At 42.7% G+C, this 16,753-nt stretch overlaps 1 protein-coding gene across 3 annotated transcripts in view; it reads right to left on the reverse strand.

Moving 5' to 3' along the window:
- Positions 1 to 16,753, reverse strand: part of KIAA2012 (KIAA2012 ortholog) — a 159,486-nt gene that overhangs the window by 95,084 nt on the left and 47,649 nt on the right. For all 3 annotated transcript variants that reach the window (XM_066575419.1, XM_066575418.1, XM_066575417.1), the window contains exons 5-9: positions 15,152 to 15,345; positions 13,989 to 14,172; positions 7,627 to 7,733; positions 5,478 to 5,688; positions 562 to 711 (exon numbers count right to left, since the gene is read on the reverse strand). In XM_066575419.1, the coding sequence (XP_066431516.1) occupies positions 562 to 711; positions 5,478 to 5,688; positions 7,627 to 7,733; positions 13,989 to 14,172; positions 15,152 to 15,345 (846 nt within the window). The remainder of the gene's footprint in view (positions 1 to 561; positions 712 to 5,477; positions 5,689 to 7,626; positions 7,734 to 13,988; positions 14,173 to 15,151; positions 15,346 to 16,753) is intronic.

Genomic DNA, 16,753 nt, shown 5'->3' on the forward strand with positions numbered 1-16,753 from the left:
TAGTACTATGCATAAAGCATTATACTTGGGGGCCCGGTACAGATTTTGTATCGGGCCCAGAAGCTTCAAGTTACGCCTCTGTGTGTGACGTAACATTCGCTTTCACAATGTATCTTCTTCACTTGTCAGAGGAGAACTGAGGCATCGGGGCATATGCAGGTCTATTCGCCTACTCTGACAAATGGAGAAGAGTTTCCAGTGGCCGCTGTTCTCAGGACACGTAGGGACTTGAAAATCACACAGTGTTCTCTGTGGCTTGTCCACAGAAAGTAAGCTGAGTTGAGGTGCACAGGGCTGAAATTAGTAAAAATAAGTTTGTAGAACTGCTTCTTTTTTGCATTAATAGTGTTACAACAAGGATTTATGTTACTTCGAAGATTTTGTTTTGACTCCTGGGATAACTTACTTAAAACTGGAATGACTTATGCGTCAATACGCTCTGTGGTCACCTGACCCGAGCGAACCTACTTGTGTAATTGCAGCTTTCCAAACGTCTTTCTCCTGTCCATATTAATTCTACAAATAGTGCCTGTCCATTTATGAAATGTAAAGGTGAGGTACCTGTGTTAGGATCCAAGTTCCAATTAATATCCATCTGAAGGGTTCTGAATCTGCTGTCTGTGGCTGCTGTGGGTACTTCAATGGTAGTTGTGGGGTCCACTTGCTTCTCATTAAAACCATCCTCACTCGTTGATATACCACTAGCTGGTTCTGAAGACACAAAAGTCATTTAATATCTTCACAATAAATAAAAACAAAAAGAAAATAATGGAGATGATTGGATCACACATTTGTATCTCAAGCAAGTATAGTCCAATCATAGCTACTAGGTAGAATGAAAACCTTCAAGAGCGCACAAAAGAAAGACACTTTAAATGGGTAACATTGGCATTGTACACAACTCCGAACAGCTCTACTCATTTATGTTCTGTAAGAAACAAGGTTAACCCTTTGAAATCCAATTTTGGATTCAGGGTTTCCTAGGGGATTTTCTCTTTCTGCCATTATACAATGGCGCCATCTGCTGGCTAGAGCCAGTACTGCGGTATTGGACATGCTGGAGAGGCCCCCAACAACAGAGCAGCCAGTAATATACAGTAAGAATACCCTGCTGTACGTCTTCTGATATCAGAAGCTGTACAGCCTTCAATCAGAATGTCTTTAGACGTCAGACAGTGGATTGGAAAAGGTTAAAGGGGTTTTCCTAGGACTAAAAATTGCCTCACAGCCCCTCTGTCCTTCCTGGTTGCTGCTGACTAAGGCATGTGGCTGCTACAGCCAATCACTGGCTATAGAAGGTCACTGCTGTGGCCAGTGATTGGGTGTATCAGTCACATGTCTTAGTCACAGCAACCAGGTAGGTCGGAGTGGGTGTGAAGCAATTTTAAGTCGTGGGAAAAGCCCTTTAAGAACATACAAGCTTCTAATAGTTGTCTGCTTGGCTAATAATCAATAGAAATTAATGTGGTGGAATGCAACAAGTAAGACACAAAGCTTTGAGGACTGACAGAGCATCTCATCACTAGAGATTCTGCTGACCACAAAAAATATTTGAGGTTAAGCAGCATTTTCATTCTGCAGCTGGATGAGCAAGTTATGGAAACAATATGAGAATGTGGCTTATTCTGTTTTGATTAACACAAACAGCGCCTCCATAATGTGGGACGACTACTAAATATTTTTTAAGTAAGATCACTCCAAAACATTCTAAGATTTGAAAATAAAATGAAACGGCTCTGTATTATATGGTGTGAGATAACCTCATCCATGATGGTGTAGACCTGAGGTGGCCTAATAGTAGATTGCGATATACCAGTAGACCTCAGCGGGAAGACAAGTAGATCTCAGTTTGGTCACCCGGCTGTTTTCCTTCTGACTTCTACACTGGTGTAGGAAAACTGCATAGGTTTGGCGCAGCGTAATTGAATTCCCCAAACCCCACTGCTAGCTCTGTAAGGTCTGTAACTAATTTGTAGTGGCTGGACTGGCGACTTTGTGCGATGTCTGATGCTGCTGACACACGTTGTGTGTATTTGCTGTTTCCTTGTTTGGTTTTATTATTGTCTTATATTAATAAGACCACCGCCAACTAAATAAGCCGCAATTCCTGGGAGGCAGGAAGTGTGAGAACTGAAGGCCACAGAGTATACCCTGTTTCCCTGAAAATAAGACATAGCATGATTTTCCAGAATTTTTGAGGATGCAAAATGATTTTTCAGGCTTTTTGAGGATGCTTGAAATATAAGCCCTACTCCAAAATTAAGCCCTGCTAACAGGTAATTAAAAAAGTCAATTTAAATAGTGTCCAGGCAGCTATACATGTAAAAAAGTTAAACCTTTTTGATCAAAAATTAATATAAGACACTGGTATCTTTATGAGCTGTCCCTATTGGTGCGGCGTAACTGAATTCCCCAAATCCCAGTGCTAGCTACGGAAGGCTTGTAAATAATTCGTAGTGACTGGACTGACGAATTTGAACGACATCTGAGGCCAAAAGCAGAGAACGGCAATATTTGCCACACCAAAGCATAATTTGTCGGTCTGCTTTGCTGCTATATCCATCGACAGCAGCAGAAATATACCCTCTCCCAATGTACCGACTATGTTTTGTATATAAACGTGATCCAACTTCTTTCTTTGCTCCCTTCAATAGAACCCCATTTAAGTTCTCTGCTGGTAAACAAGCTTTCACACCAGCGGCAATATATCCCCTGTGGAATATCTCTTGCTATTAACAGACCACGTGTTATATAGGCCTATACATGTGATACGGTTCCTCTGTCCTGAGCTCAACTGTTAAATGGCTGCTGGTTAAAGCGCGCCTATGTTATATATGACTAGGTGCTATGATGTAGGCATCCAATGAAATTACTGCCCATATGGAAGATTGAGGACATATTTGGTGACCTCATCAAGGTGCTCTGGCTGCTGATTGGCTGCATGCTGAACTCTGTAGCAGGCATTATGGGAAACTTTTTCCAAAAATCTGTGAGATTTACCTAATTTCATCGCCCAGACGCTCAAGACAAGCAACACTAATCCCAAACAAATTTCTTGACCATTTGCTATTGATCAGTTTAGCTATAATGTTGTTACAGATCTAAACACTGCTGAGATACCCCAGAAGATTGTGAAATAAATCAGGATACATTCAGGATGTTTTTTAGAATGTTTAAAAAAAATGAGATACTGAGTTTTGATTGAGGGTTTTTTTTTTTGCGCATTTTTTAAGGCAAAAGGAGAGGAAGATATACATAGAGCAAAAAGATAACAACTGACAGAGATGGATAAGGAGTGTGGGTCAGTATGGGGGCACTGGGTGTAGAAGTGGTAGAAGAAGATAGAAAAGAAAGAGGTCAAAGGATCAGATATTAGAAGAACAAGAGGAAGGCACAAGAAGCTTCTTCCTGAGATAACATTCATGGATGAAGCTATTTTGGGTAAAAATGTGTATCCTGGTATTAATGGAGGACACTGAAATTTTCAGTAAAGCCAGACATTTACAGGGGTATTCCCTTTTCAAACAGATAGCAGAGCAGGCCGACGCCTTGGCACTCCTTTTATTTAAATCTGATGGTCAGGATCTTAGCAGGGCATGTGCATTAGCTTTCTGCCAGCTGCCATTGTGCTCTGCTATTTCTTTTCATATAAGAGGTAGAATCCAGAGAGCAGAGCAATATCTGCAGTATCTGGAGAGCGGAGCATTTTGGAAATAAGTATCTTATGGGTGAAGCCATTGTTTTGCGATTTCGAACACATTGAAATACCCCTTTAAGTCATTTTAAACAGGCCACTGAAAATAAACGCTCATTCACTTGACCAATGCCCCATGTAAAGAGGGCAGTGATCGGCTGATGCATGAGCAAACACTCTTTTGTTGGCTGATCGCAACTTTTGTGCAACCTATAGAATTATTGTTCCAGGCAGCATATCTCTCTCCCAAGAGAAGCTCTGATCCAGGACAGCCACCAGTCCATCGTATGACCGCTACATTGGAGTCCAATGCTAGTGTTAGTATTAGTAGTAACCTCGAACGAGCATCAAGCCGCGTTCGACCCTGCCCCAGTTTTTGGCTCCTCCCCACCGCAGCGCGCGTCAATGGCAAATTTTTTGTCTGGAGAGACACGCACAAACCAAGAAAAAAAAAAAAAGATCGGCACCCGGCGTCCCACATACAAAAATGCTCGAGTCTCCCATTGTAGCCAATGGGGTTTGTTACTCGAGTAGAGCTCTCAAATTTTACGAAAAGCTCGACTCGAATAACGCGGACCCGAGCATTTGGGTGCTCACTCATCTCTAATGCTTACATGCTACTCTTATAGGTAGCGGAATGGTATCCTAAGAATCTGTTCACAGCTACGTCATGGTGGAGGTTTATAATAGGAATCACAATCCATAACTGGATCTGATGTACGATAGATTTCATTGGATCCCGATAATCCATCTGATTTACAATGGGATCCCTCACCACAGACCACAGCAAAACAAAAAATATATCAATGTAAGGGCGCCTGCACACGAGCGGAAATTCCGTTGCGGGATTTCCGCCGCTGGAAGCCTGCATAGGATTGCGTTAACAAACGCAATCCTATGCAGACAGCCACGGTTTGGCCGCACGGAATCTCGCACGGCAAACAAACCTCGGCATGTTCTATTTCGAGCCCCGCACAGAAACGTCACTCACCCGCCGCCGGCTCCGGTCTACGCATGCGCCGGCTGCCCAGCAAGCCGGCACATCAAACAGCCGGAGCCGCAAGCGCGGGTGAGTAAGTGCTGGTCCCTGCAGGCGCTCGGGTCGGGTCCCTCGCCGCTGGATCCGACCCGCCTGTCTGCAGGTGGCCTAAAATATATAGTTTATAAGTATATATTAAAAAACAAAACATCCGCATTAACAGGACAGGATACAGCTATGTTAGAGCCAAACAGAAGGGGGAGCCGTATTCACATTCCACAGAGAACCATCATATATTTGGATACATTTGGCACTTGCACTTCATTAACTAAATTTGCTATGCTGATTAAGGATAATTATATATATATATATATATACATATACATATATATATATATATATATATATATATATATATTACATACACACACGCACCCTGTACAATAGTTTTCTGTGGAATATGAGTACGGCTCCCCCTTCTGCTTGGCTCTAACATAGCTGTATCCTGGGTGGTTTTTAATTCTATATACTAATAAAAGATACATGTTTTACATTGATATATATTTTGTTTGCTGGGGTCTGCTTTGGGGAGGTATTTCTATATTCGACCTGCAGTGTATCTTTGTTGGTCCAGCTAAATAGGTGTTGTTACAATGGGATCCATAAAGTTCTGCCAAAGCGCCTGGGAACAAAAAGTGCTGCACATATAACACAATTTGCAACCAAGGCAGCAAAGCAGATGTGATCATAGGCTAATACATTCCACCCTCCTGCAACACTGGATTATAACAGCGTGTACTGTACCTTCATTACTATTAGCATAATAAATTCCATTCGTAGAGCTTTCATTCATGCCGGTCTGCTCCTCTTGGGTTACTTTCTGATTCTCGAAATGGACAAGCAGTGGTATAACCAAGAGTTCCTTTGGAGGGTCAGTGGCTCGACGTCTTCTCTTTCTTTGTGGAATATTGGAAGGCTCTTCAATAATTCGAGGTAACTTTAAGGATTCTTGTACCTGGAAAAAATATACATAGTTCCAACATATCTTGGATATGGAAAATACTGTGCTCAGCTGCAATCACAAGTAAGGCCTCATGTCCACTGGGAAAATCAGTCCCTCCTTTCCCGCGGACATGAAGCCTAAAAATAAGCATTACTTACCTGTCCGGACACTGCGGATCTTCCCTCTGTCGCAGCCGGATCTTTTTTCTTCGGCCCGGCGAATGTGCTCGGCACGCTGGCAGCGCGCCATGCGCATGTGCTGCGCCAGAGAGCAGGAATTCAGCTGCAGGTGTGCCGCGGATCCGGACGGCTTCCATAGGCTTCAATAGAAGCCTGCGGGAGCCGTCCCCACGGGAGACCCGCACTAAAATGCAGCATGCTGCGGGTGATTTCCCGCACACGCAATCCGCGCCTCAAGGGAAAATGACATCCGCAGGTATTTAATTACCTGCGGGTGTCCAATGCATCCCTATGGGGCGCGGATCACGTGTGCAGGTGACCTGCTGAGGATCTGTCCCCGTGGACATGAGGCCTAACAATGAAGCACAATCCATGAAACAGTTAAGTATAGATGAAGGCTATCTCCTCTGGTTTTAGCAATTTCTATTGAACTAATTTTGTGCAATGTCATACATGATGGGCAAATTCATTCTTCTCTGTGTTTATATGTGGGATACGGCCTTATGAATAGAAACAGTTGTGTAACTATCAGAAACCAATCAGCATGACTTCCATAAAGTTCAGATGCTACAGAGGTGTCCTTCCTAAGGAATAGGTCATCAGAAAATGACCTATTGTATAAATCACATTTTTGTAATCACCTAAGGTCTGTGATTGAAGAATCACTGCATCCCTAGTAAATCCTGTAGTGATCAGGAGGTTGGACCCGATGACCCTGGAGGTGCCTTCCAACTCTACCATTCTAGGATTCTATTTCCAATTCTAGTTGCATATGAAAATCTCAGGTGCAACCCGCTGTGGCTCATTTTTTGTGATTTTTGGTCACAATGCTATGTATAACTATATTAGAGGACAATACAGAGATCTCTCCTATGATCTGTTTATACCCAGGACTGTGACTGTTCAAGGGGGCACCCTCTACATCTAGAGGAAAGAAGGTTTCTACACCGACATAGAAGAAGGTTCTTTACTGTAAGAGCAGTGACACTATGGAACTCTGTCTGAGGACATGGTGATGGCAAATTCGATGAAAGAGTGCAAAAGAGGCCTGCATGCCTTTCTTGAGTGTTACAATATTACATGGTATAGTCACTGGTTAATTCAGTAGGGTTGTTGATCCAGGGAGTCATTCCGATTGCCAGATCAGAGTCGGGAAGGAAATTTTTCCACTAAAATGAGGAAAATTGGCTTCCACTTCATTGGGATTTTTTGTGTTCCTCTGGATTAGAATTTTGGAGGAGGTGGGGGTAATAGGCTGAAGGGATTGACACAAGTCTTTTTTTTCAGCTTAAAAAACGTGTTATGTTACATTTACTCTTCATTGAAATAAAGGTTAATTATAGCAAGGTATAGGTCTTTAAAAGAGGGTTTAAAATGATTTCTTAAATATGGAATGAACTTTATAGGAGTTCTCCTACCAAAAACAAATAGCACCTATCCACAGGACTCCTTGGTATCACAAGAACAATGCACCCAGAGTCTTACTTGAGAATGGAGCTGCGGTGCACATAAGTGACCTCCACTCCATTCATGACTATAGGACTGACAGAGAACCAAATGCCACACTCAACTATTTCCATAGCCATTGAAAGGAATGGTAGTCACACACACACACTCCTGTTGCATTCACTAGGGGGTTTAGTGGTGTGCCTTTCTTGTCATTTCTGGGATTCCCAGAAGTCAGATTCCCAAAAATCATAAATGTATCCCCTAGTCTTTGGATAGAGGACAAATGTTTTTAGTGGTATAATCCCTAAAAGATTAATCCTACCTTAGTATTTGGATGTTTTAAGACTTCTTCCGGGCCAAAGGACTGGGAGATTGGTGGTAAGAATCCTCCTTCTGAATGATACTCTACGTAATCCTTTTGTTGCTTACCTGTATAGCAAATTATTACGAAACAACATTAGTGATGCAGAACCATGCAGATTTATTTTTCTGAAATGGAAATACAGCTTCTAGAGAAAAATGCAAATAAATAACTTGGTCCATTTTCTTAAAAAAAAACTATTAAAAAGGCAACAAAATCTAAATTGTTTGTTTTTGAGAATTATACAGCCAAATCAGAAATGTTTCATGGTTAAGGGCTCATGCCCACGGCCATGACGGATTCCACCAGCAGAATACCGCAGCGGAGTCCGTCACGGCGCCCCCCCTTCCCCAAAGACCCCATACTCACCATCCGCTGTGTGTGTCCCACATAATGCGGGCGGGGAAGCGTGTTCATGCTATTCTTCCACTGTGCTACAGCGGAAGTATAGCGTGATGGCCGGCTTCCATTGACTACAATGGAAGCGGGACGTGCGTATTTCTGCGGCAAATAGGGCATGCCGCGGGTTATTTCACGCTGCGGAATTCCGCAGCATGAACATTGCACTATTAGGTTCAACAGAACATCATAGCTGTGTTCAGCGGTGGGCATTAGCCCTAAAGCTGTGTTCTGCTGGTTCAAGTCCATTCCCATCAAATACAGAACATTCCTTCACATCCTGATGCAGCAAATCCATCATACCACGGTGTTGTCCAGTATTCTATAGCATTTCTATAGTCCATAGAAAAAGGATCCCAAATAGCTTACTTTCAAAAGTGAAACAATCATTGATGTTGCTCTTGGACAGTAGTCATTTCCATTTGTCACTCTATTGAGTCCTTACTAGAGATGAGCGAGCATACTCGCTAAGGGCAATTACTCGATCGACCATTGCCCTTAGCGAGTACCTGCCCGCTCGGAAGAAAAGATTCAGCTGTTGGCGGCGGGCAGGGAGCGGCGGGTGAGAGTGGGGAGGAACGGAGGGGAGATCTCTCTCTCCTTCTCTCCTCCCGGCTCCCCCATGCTCACTGCCGCAACTCACCTGTCACCCACACCGGCAGCCGAACCTTTTCTTCCGAGCGGGCAGGTACTCGCTAAGGGCAATGGTCGATCGAGTAATTGTCCTAAGCGAGTATGCTCGCTCATCTCTAGTCCTTACATTTAAGAAGTCATTAACAATGAGGCTAGAGGGGTCTGCAGCTGTTTGGTTTTCCCCCATGGTTCGATCCTCTGTGTAATGGACATCTCATCTTGCTGGACAAGAAAATATTGCATGAAACATTTTTTTGTCTAATGAAAGAAGAGCTGCACTGAAGATCAAACCACAGATGCTGGCGGTAAAGTATGAAGAAGCCCTTATGACTTGGGAGTATTTTTGCAGGCCGTTCATTCCTGGGAATTCCCAACTATTCCTAGTCTTCTCTATTTGGAAATAAAAGTCTTTGCTGTGGTTTGATGGTATGGGATGATACAGCCAGATCTATCTAATATTACATATTGTTAGAACCATGTAGTATGACAAATATGCAATAAAAGCAGTAATCTGGAATGGAGCAAATACTTTCCCCTATACTGTAGAGTGGATCTAAAAAGTCCACACGCTCTTGTTAAAATGCCATGTTTTTGTCATGCTAAAAAAATCCAACAATGATGAATCATTTCAGAATGGGACCCATTTATTCACAATTCAATTAAAAATCTTTTAGGGTGGAAATATAAAAATAACAAAACTAAAATATGTTTGCATAAGTGTGAACACCCTCTTATAATTAGGCATGTGTTTGTGTTCAGAAGTAGCCAATCACATTTAAACTCATGATAAATAGTAGTCAGCACTCCGCTGCCATTATTTACAGGGATTCTGGTTTAACCTATATAAAGTTCAGCTCTTGTAGGATTTTCCTGACATTTTCTTAGTTGCATTTTTCAGCACAAGGTCCATAAAGAACTTACAACACATCAAAGGGATCTGATTGTTGAAAGGTATCAGTCAGGAGAAGAAGGGGACCAAAACATTTCCAAGGTATTACATATACCATGGAACACAGTGAAGACGGTCATCAAGAAGTGGATTCAATTTGGCACAACAGCGATATTACCTGGGCGTCCCTCAAAAACTGATGAAAATACCATAGGACAATTGGTCCGAGAAGTGGCTAAGAGGCTTACAGCAATATTGAAGGGGTTGCAGGAGTTTCTGGTAAGTACTGGTTGTGTAGTGCATGTGACAACCATCTCCCGTATTCTTCATGTTTGGGCTGTGGGGAAGGGGCTCAAGACAGAAGCCTTTTCTAAGAAAAACATCCAAGCCCGCCAATGCTTTGCCAAAACCTACATCAAATATATGAGAGAACGTGTTGTGGTCTGATGAGACCAAGGTTGAACTTTTTGGCCATAATTCCAAAAGGTATGTTTGGCACAAAGTCAACACTGCGCATCACCAAAACAACACCATACCCGCAGTGAAGCATGGTGGAGGCAGCATTATGCCTTGGGGCTGTTTTTCTGCTGATGGAACAGGCGCTTTAGTCAAGGTGGAGGGAATTATGAACAGTTCCAAATATCAGTCTATTTTAGCACAAAACCTTCAGGCCTCTGCTAAAAAGCTGAAGGAGAAGAGTAATTTCAATCAACAAAAGAATGGCTTCGTCAAAAGAAGATGAAAGCTATGGATTGTTATAAAGTCAAAGGGTACATAGACAAAGTATTAGTTTTAGCCTGTGCATACTTATGCAACCCATTATCTTAGTTTTTTCCCCCCTCTATATAAGATTTCAGTTTGTTTTTTCAATGGAATTGTGCAGATAATGGGTCCCATTGAAGATGGAAACAAATCTGAAATGATTCATGTCAGGGGTGTGTAGACTTTTTATATCCATTGTACAAAGTTCACTGTGGTCCAATTTTATAATTTATATCTGTAGGTCATCGCGTAATTCACCCCCCTCAGTACATGTGTCAGTTCCCGGATAATCATCTTTTTCTCAATGGTGGTGTAGTATCTGTACTTTGCAACCATTCTGCCCTTGTTATATTGGACATCAGCTGCCCTCCCGCTGAGCCTGCAATAGACTTCTGCTTATACAGAATAGCCAACCAGAAAAGGCAGAGCGGCAGCAGGAGGAGGGATAGAGCAGTAGCCTGTACCAATGATAAGACATTTAGTGTGTCTCAGACTACTGCAGACTTCCTGTAGACAGTTTAGATGAATTGTAGTCACAGATCACATCTTTGCCCTAATGGAGCTCAGCTAAAACGCCACCAAGAAGCAGGAATTCAGGGCAATTATCCCCTGTAAGTTGATTTGATTGATTGATTGATTGATTATCTGCTCACTCGCATCCGACCTTCGGTCACTCCGTGGATCAATGTTCTCCATGCAATTCTGTCTTTCACGGCTTCTTTCAATTCTGCGATTGACATGTTCATGGTCGCCTTGATTGTATCTAGCCATCTTGTTCTTTGTTGTCCTAATCTTCTCTTCCCACTGACCTTGCCGAGAATCAGTACTGTTTCCAGTGAGTTCGTGCGCATCACGTGTCCAAAAAAAGAGAGTCGCAGTTTGATGATTTTGCCCTCTACTGATATTTTCGGTTTGCCGCGATCTAACACTTCCTTGTTCATTGTCATGGCGGTCCAAGGTATCCGTAGCATTCTCCTCCAGCACCAGAGTTCAAACGCATCCATTTTCCTTCTGTCTGTTTTTCTGAGCGTCCAACTTTCGCAACCATATGTTGTTATGGGAAAGACAATTGCATTGTCCAGTCTGGCTTTTGTAGCAATGCTAATATCCTTGCTTTTCCAGATCTTTTCCATTCCTTGCATTGCAATCCTACCAAGTGTAATCCATCTCTTGATCTCAGGTCCAGATTGCCTGTTGCGATCGAGGAAGATGAAATCTTGGACCGACTCTACTTCTACATTGTTAATCTTTATTTTCACTGACCCGCTGCTTACCGCGGTCATGACTTTCATTTTCTTGCTGTTGAGGTACAGACCCATGTGCTCGCTTTCGTTTTGCACTCGTTGGATAAGGTATTCCTGGTCCCTTTCACTTTCCGCAAGCGGGGTGGTGTCATCTGCATATCGGAGGTTGTTGACATTTCTGCCACCGATTTTGACTCTGATTTCTAATTAGTCCAAATTGCATCGCCTCATGATCATTTCTGTGTACAGATTGAAAAGGACTGGTGTTAGAATGTAGCCTTGCCGTATGTTTTTCTCGATTCCGAACCAATCAGTGTTTCCATAAGCTGTCCTGACTGTTGCTTCTTGGTTGTTGTAAAGCGACCTTATAAGCTGTTCAGTATCTTCTGGGACTCCCATTTGCTTCAGACAATTCTAAAGCTTGTCATGTTCGACACAATCAAATGCTTTACTGCAGTCGATGAAACACAGGTACACATCCTTTTGATACTCTCGGGTCTTCTCCATGATCCAGCACAGGTTCGCGATTTGGTCTCTGGTGTCACGTCCTTTATGGAAGCCAGCTTGAATGTCTGTCAGTTCCCGTTTAACAATTGTCGCAATGTATTTTTGTATGATATTTAAAAGAATTTTGCTTGCGTGAGGTATGAGGGTGATGGTGCGGTAATTGGAACATTCTTGAACATCACCTTTTTTTGGAAGTGTGATGAAGACAGATCTTGTCCAGTCTTTGGGCCATGATTTGGAGCTCCAGATCTTTTGACATAGGTCGGTTAGGATCTTGACTGACACTGGTTTGAACAGTTCATCTGGTATGTGATCAATGCCTGAAGCTTTCCTGTTTAGTAGTTGTTTCAGGGTCCATGTGACTTCTTCCTCCAGACTGCCCGGTTCTTGTTCCACTTGATGTATCTGATCCAATGGGTTGTCTGTTTGATTGCCTGCATACAGCTCTGCTGTATATTCTCGCCACCTACACTTGATTTGATTTTCTTTTTGTAATAATTTGCCATTCCAGTCTTTGATGGCTACTGCCTTGCGTGGTTCAAATGGTGCCCGGGTCTGCTTTACCTGGGCGAAGAGAGCTCGAGTGTGGCCTTGCTGGTTTGCCTTTTCCAGTTTTGTGCATTCGTCGTTCCAGTAGCGCTCTTTGTCTCGTCTGACTTTTCTTTGAAATTCCGCATTTAGCTGTCTGAATTCAACGATGGTGCCCGCTGCTTTTTGATTTCCTCCCATAATTCATCAAGGTCTTTTCCGATGGTGCTGAGTGTTTCAAATCTGTTATTTACTTCGACTGCGTATTGTGAAGGGATGTTGTCTACATCGAAATTGCTGGTGACCTATTGATGTTGCTGAATCTGTTCTTGATTTTTGCAACTAGGAGCTGATGATCGGAGCCGCAGTCTGCACCCGGAACTCTTCTCAGAATTTAGCTTTTCCAACACAGTTGACATAGAAAGTAGTTGATTTGTTTTCGATGCACGTCATTTGGGGTTGTCCATGTGTACAAACGGCGTTTCAGCTGCTCAAAGCATGTGTTCATGATCGATAGCGAGTTTTCCGTGCAACATTGGACCATACAGTGGCCTGCATTATTCCGCTCACCCAAACCGAATTTGCCAATGACTGGTAGGTCTTCTCCAGAGCCAATTTTTGCATTGAAATCCCCTGTTATAAAAGGGATATCCTTGGCTGGGGTCTGATTGATTGCTTGCTGGAGATCGTCATACAATTTTTCAATGTCCTCATCTGTTGCATCTGTTGTGGGCACATAAACTTGAAGAATTATGATCGAGTGAGGATTCCCATTGATGCGTATGGATATGATCTTATCGTTTATGGCATTTGAAACAATGGACAGCTTTGGCGACTGTCTTGTTTGCAATGAATGCCACTCATTGCGTCTGATGTTGTCATTGACTGAGTAGAAAACGATGTAATCATCGCTATTGAAGAAACCATTGCCTGTCCAGTGAAGCTCACTGATACCCAAAAGGTCAGTGTTGAGCTGTCCGATTTCATTTTTTAGGATTTTCAATTTGCCCGTGTTCATGCCATGGACGTTCCACGTACCAATGTTGCAGACCGGCGTCCAAATGGCTTTGACCGGCATGCGTCATTAGTGCCCAAGTTATTCAAATTTCGCCCTTGTTCTTCCCTGGTGGCTTGATCGGTGCCTTCCAGCACCATATTTGGACGCATTTGGTTTTGATCCATAAAGTATTTTGGCAGTGGTAGTGGAGTAATTTGCCATTGCTTTCGCCAACCCTCCCCATTTATCTGGGCTTTGGACCGGCGTGCAGATGTTGCCAACAACACGGCTGGGTTCCCCTGTGCTAGCTTTCATATATCTGTTGAAGTGATAATTGGACAGTTGCTTTAAGATGATTACTCACTGTGTAGGTGTTTCCTTTGACCTGAAAAAGGACCACCATAGAAAGTTGCGTGTGGCTTTCCATGGTTTGGTGCATAGTTTGTGTTCCAAAAAGACCCATCTACAGCTGCAGGAGGCTTTTCATACCAGTCAGTCATACTACTCATGGTATCATCTCCACTTGACCGATTATGCTGTGCTTCTCCCTGTTAAAACACAAAATTTGGTGAATAAATAACGGTTAAGCCAGATTCCATGAGTGGTTTTCAGGGGCGCTGCAGAGGACATCTCAAATGAATATCCTTGTGTTAAACATTGGGTGTGGGCCCACTGTGCCACTGACCGATTTGGCTTTGGACTACTCCTCAGTAAGGTAGGAGGAGCCAATGGCGTTGGCTATTGACCATAACATATTTACAAAGAGACTTATATTAAATAGTTTTGTGTTTTATGATTTCTGGGCAATGAATGGGAAGTGAGAGAAGTGCATAAACTCTCTCTTCTCCAGAACTATTGAACTTATTTGGCCTCCTCATTTTTTCATCCACAACCTCCTATCTCTGCTAGCTGAACTTGAGGGATATGTCTTTTTCAACCATACTATGTAATAGTCAAATGCAAATCTGAATCCCAATTATAACAATCAAGTATACCACATAAAAAAGTAATTCACAAATCTCTCTGCTAGTACTGTTCATAAAGTGTCTAGTCCATGCACAAAACACTCCATGAAAACACCATAGACTCTTTTGCAACCCCTTTTCAGAGGTCAGGTTTGCCCATGACTGATTGCAGTTGGAGATCTCATTGGTTGAACACTCAGCAATCAGTTTTGATGCCCAGAGGAATGATTTAGTAGTTGCACAATCTGTAAGGCATGGGGTTTGTACTGATCCAGGGATCCATATGCTCTTACCATCTCTGTGGAAAGATGTCCAAGTCCAGCTTTCAAGGTTCAGCATTATGTGCTGTTTCCCCATTGCTCTGAAGGAAAGACCTTATCGAACCCTGACAACAGCGGCACAACCAGCAACATTTTTACATTTTTTTAATTCATAAATTATACACCTACTTTGGTGCCATTCTACTCAGCTACCCATTTCCCCAACTTTGTGTCCCGGTTGTGCTGGTATACATCATATATATTTGTCTTGGTATTTCATTTCCTAATCCTAATACATTTACCATATGTGAATTGCACTTCTCTTTGACTTTCCATACGCTCTGTGTAACATGAGATTCTCTTTGCTCTGGGTTGGATTTTCTGAGGGTCGCTGTATTTGGTGCAGTTGAATTGTTTCCATATATTTCAAGGATTTCCTTGTCATAGGCCAGTTCTTCTTCACTCCTACTCTCTTCTTCCACTGGGGTGCAATGCCCTAGTAAAAGCAAATAACCAGTATGCATAAATTAGCATTGATCATCTGCACTGTGGCATTTCCAGAACAAATTGTATGGGAAATGAAAAAGATTGTGCCCATGCCCAGAGCTTAGGACAAATATAAAATAATTCAATAAGCATGGCATTCAACTGGCTTTATTTTTTTCTCTGATTACGTAAAAGTGATAAACATTTAGCTATGTTAGGGAAATTGACAAAGTGTATCAGATGTGGGTGCAGAGGATCTAATCTGGTTGTAATCTGTGAACACTCAATTGTCTGAATAAAGTAACAAAGATATACCTAAAGCAAACAGCGAGCTCTATGACATTGTAAAATTACTTTAATTTTACTTTTTTTCTTAAAGGGGGTTGTCTGTATTATATAATTGTAATATAGATAGGTTTACCATTGCTTAACCCCTTAGGGTGGCTTCACACGAGCATGTTTTTGTGCATGCACACATGCGCACAAAAACACGCTTCTGTTAGAACCAATACATTCCCTATGGTGTATTCACATGTCCGTGTTTTACAGGTGCATGCCTGTAAAGAAAGGACATGCGTGCACCATAGGGAATGCACGCATTGTCTTCAATGGAGCCGCGGCTGCTGCCGGCGCCTCCATTGAAGACAATGGTCTGCCGGCAACCCTGAATTGTTTTTCAGGGAAGAGCTTTACATATAAGCTCTTCCTTGAAAAACAAGAATTTTAGTGTAAAAAGAAAAAAAAATTCTCACCTGTCCGCCGCTGCCGTGTCCCCGCTGGGATAAAGAATACATCTGCCGCATGCAGCAGATGTTTCCTTCATCCCCGCGAGGAAAAAGAATATCTGTGACAGATGCAGCAAAGGAATTCTTCATCCCTGCGGGGAATAAAGAGTTCCCTACCACAGCTGTCAGAGATGACAGCTGCGGTAGGGAATCCAGCTGCTGGCATCCTATAATTGTTTTTCAGGGAAGAGCTTTAAATATAAGCCCTTCCCTGAAAAACATAGAAAAGTGGTGATAAAAATAAAATAAAAAATACTCACCTTTCTTCAGCTGCCGGGGCTCAGCTGCGTTCTCTCTGCACTGTCCCCAGCTCTGTAAGGCAGTTCTTTCAGCAGCAGTGATTTAAAATCCCCGCCTGCTGAAAGAACTGCATTACAGAGCCGGGAACAGTGCAGAGAGGAAGCGGCTGAGCCCCAGCAGCTGAAAAAAGGCGAGTATGTTTTTTTAATTTTTATCACCACTTTTTCCTGTTTTTCAGGGAAGGGCTTACATTTAAAGCCATTTTCTGAAAAACAATTGCAGGATGTTGGCAGCTGGATCCCCTACTGCAGCGGTCATCTGTGATAGGTGTGGTAGGGAATTCTTTAATCCCCGCAGGAATGAAGAATTCCTTTGCTGCATCTATCACAGATG

Source organism: Eleutherodactylus coqui, chromosome 8, assembly GCF_035609145.1.
Source record: "Eleutherodactylus coqui strain aEleCoq1 chromosome 8, aEleCoq1.hap1, whole genome shotgun sequence".
Classification (NCBI taxonomy): Eukaryota; Metazoa; Chordata; class Amphibia; order Anura; family Eleutherodactylidae; genus Eleutherodactylus; species Eleutherodactylus coqui.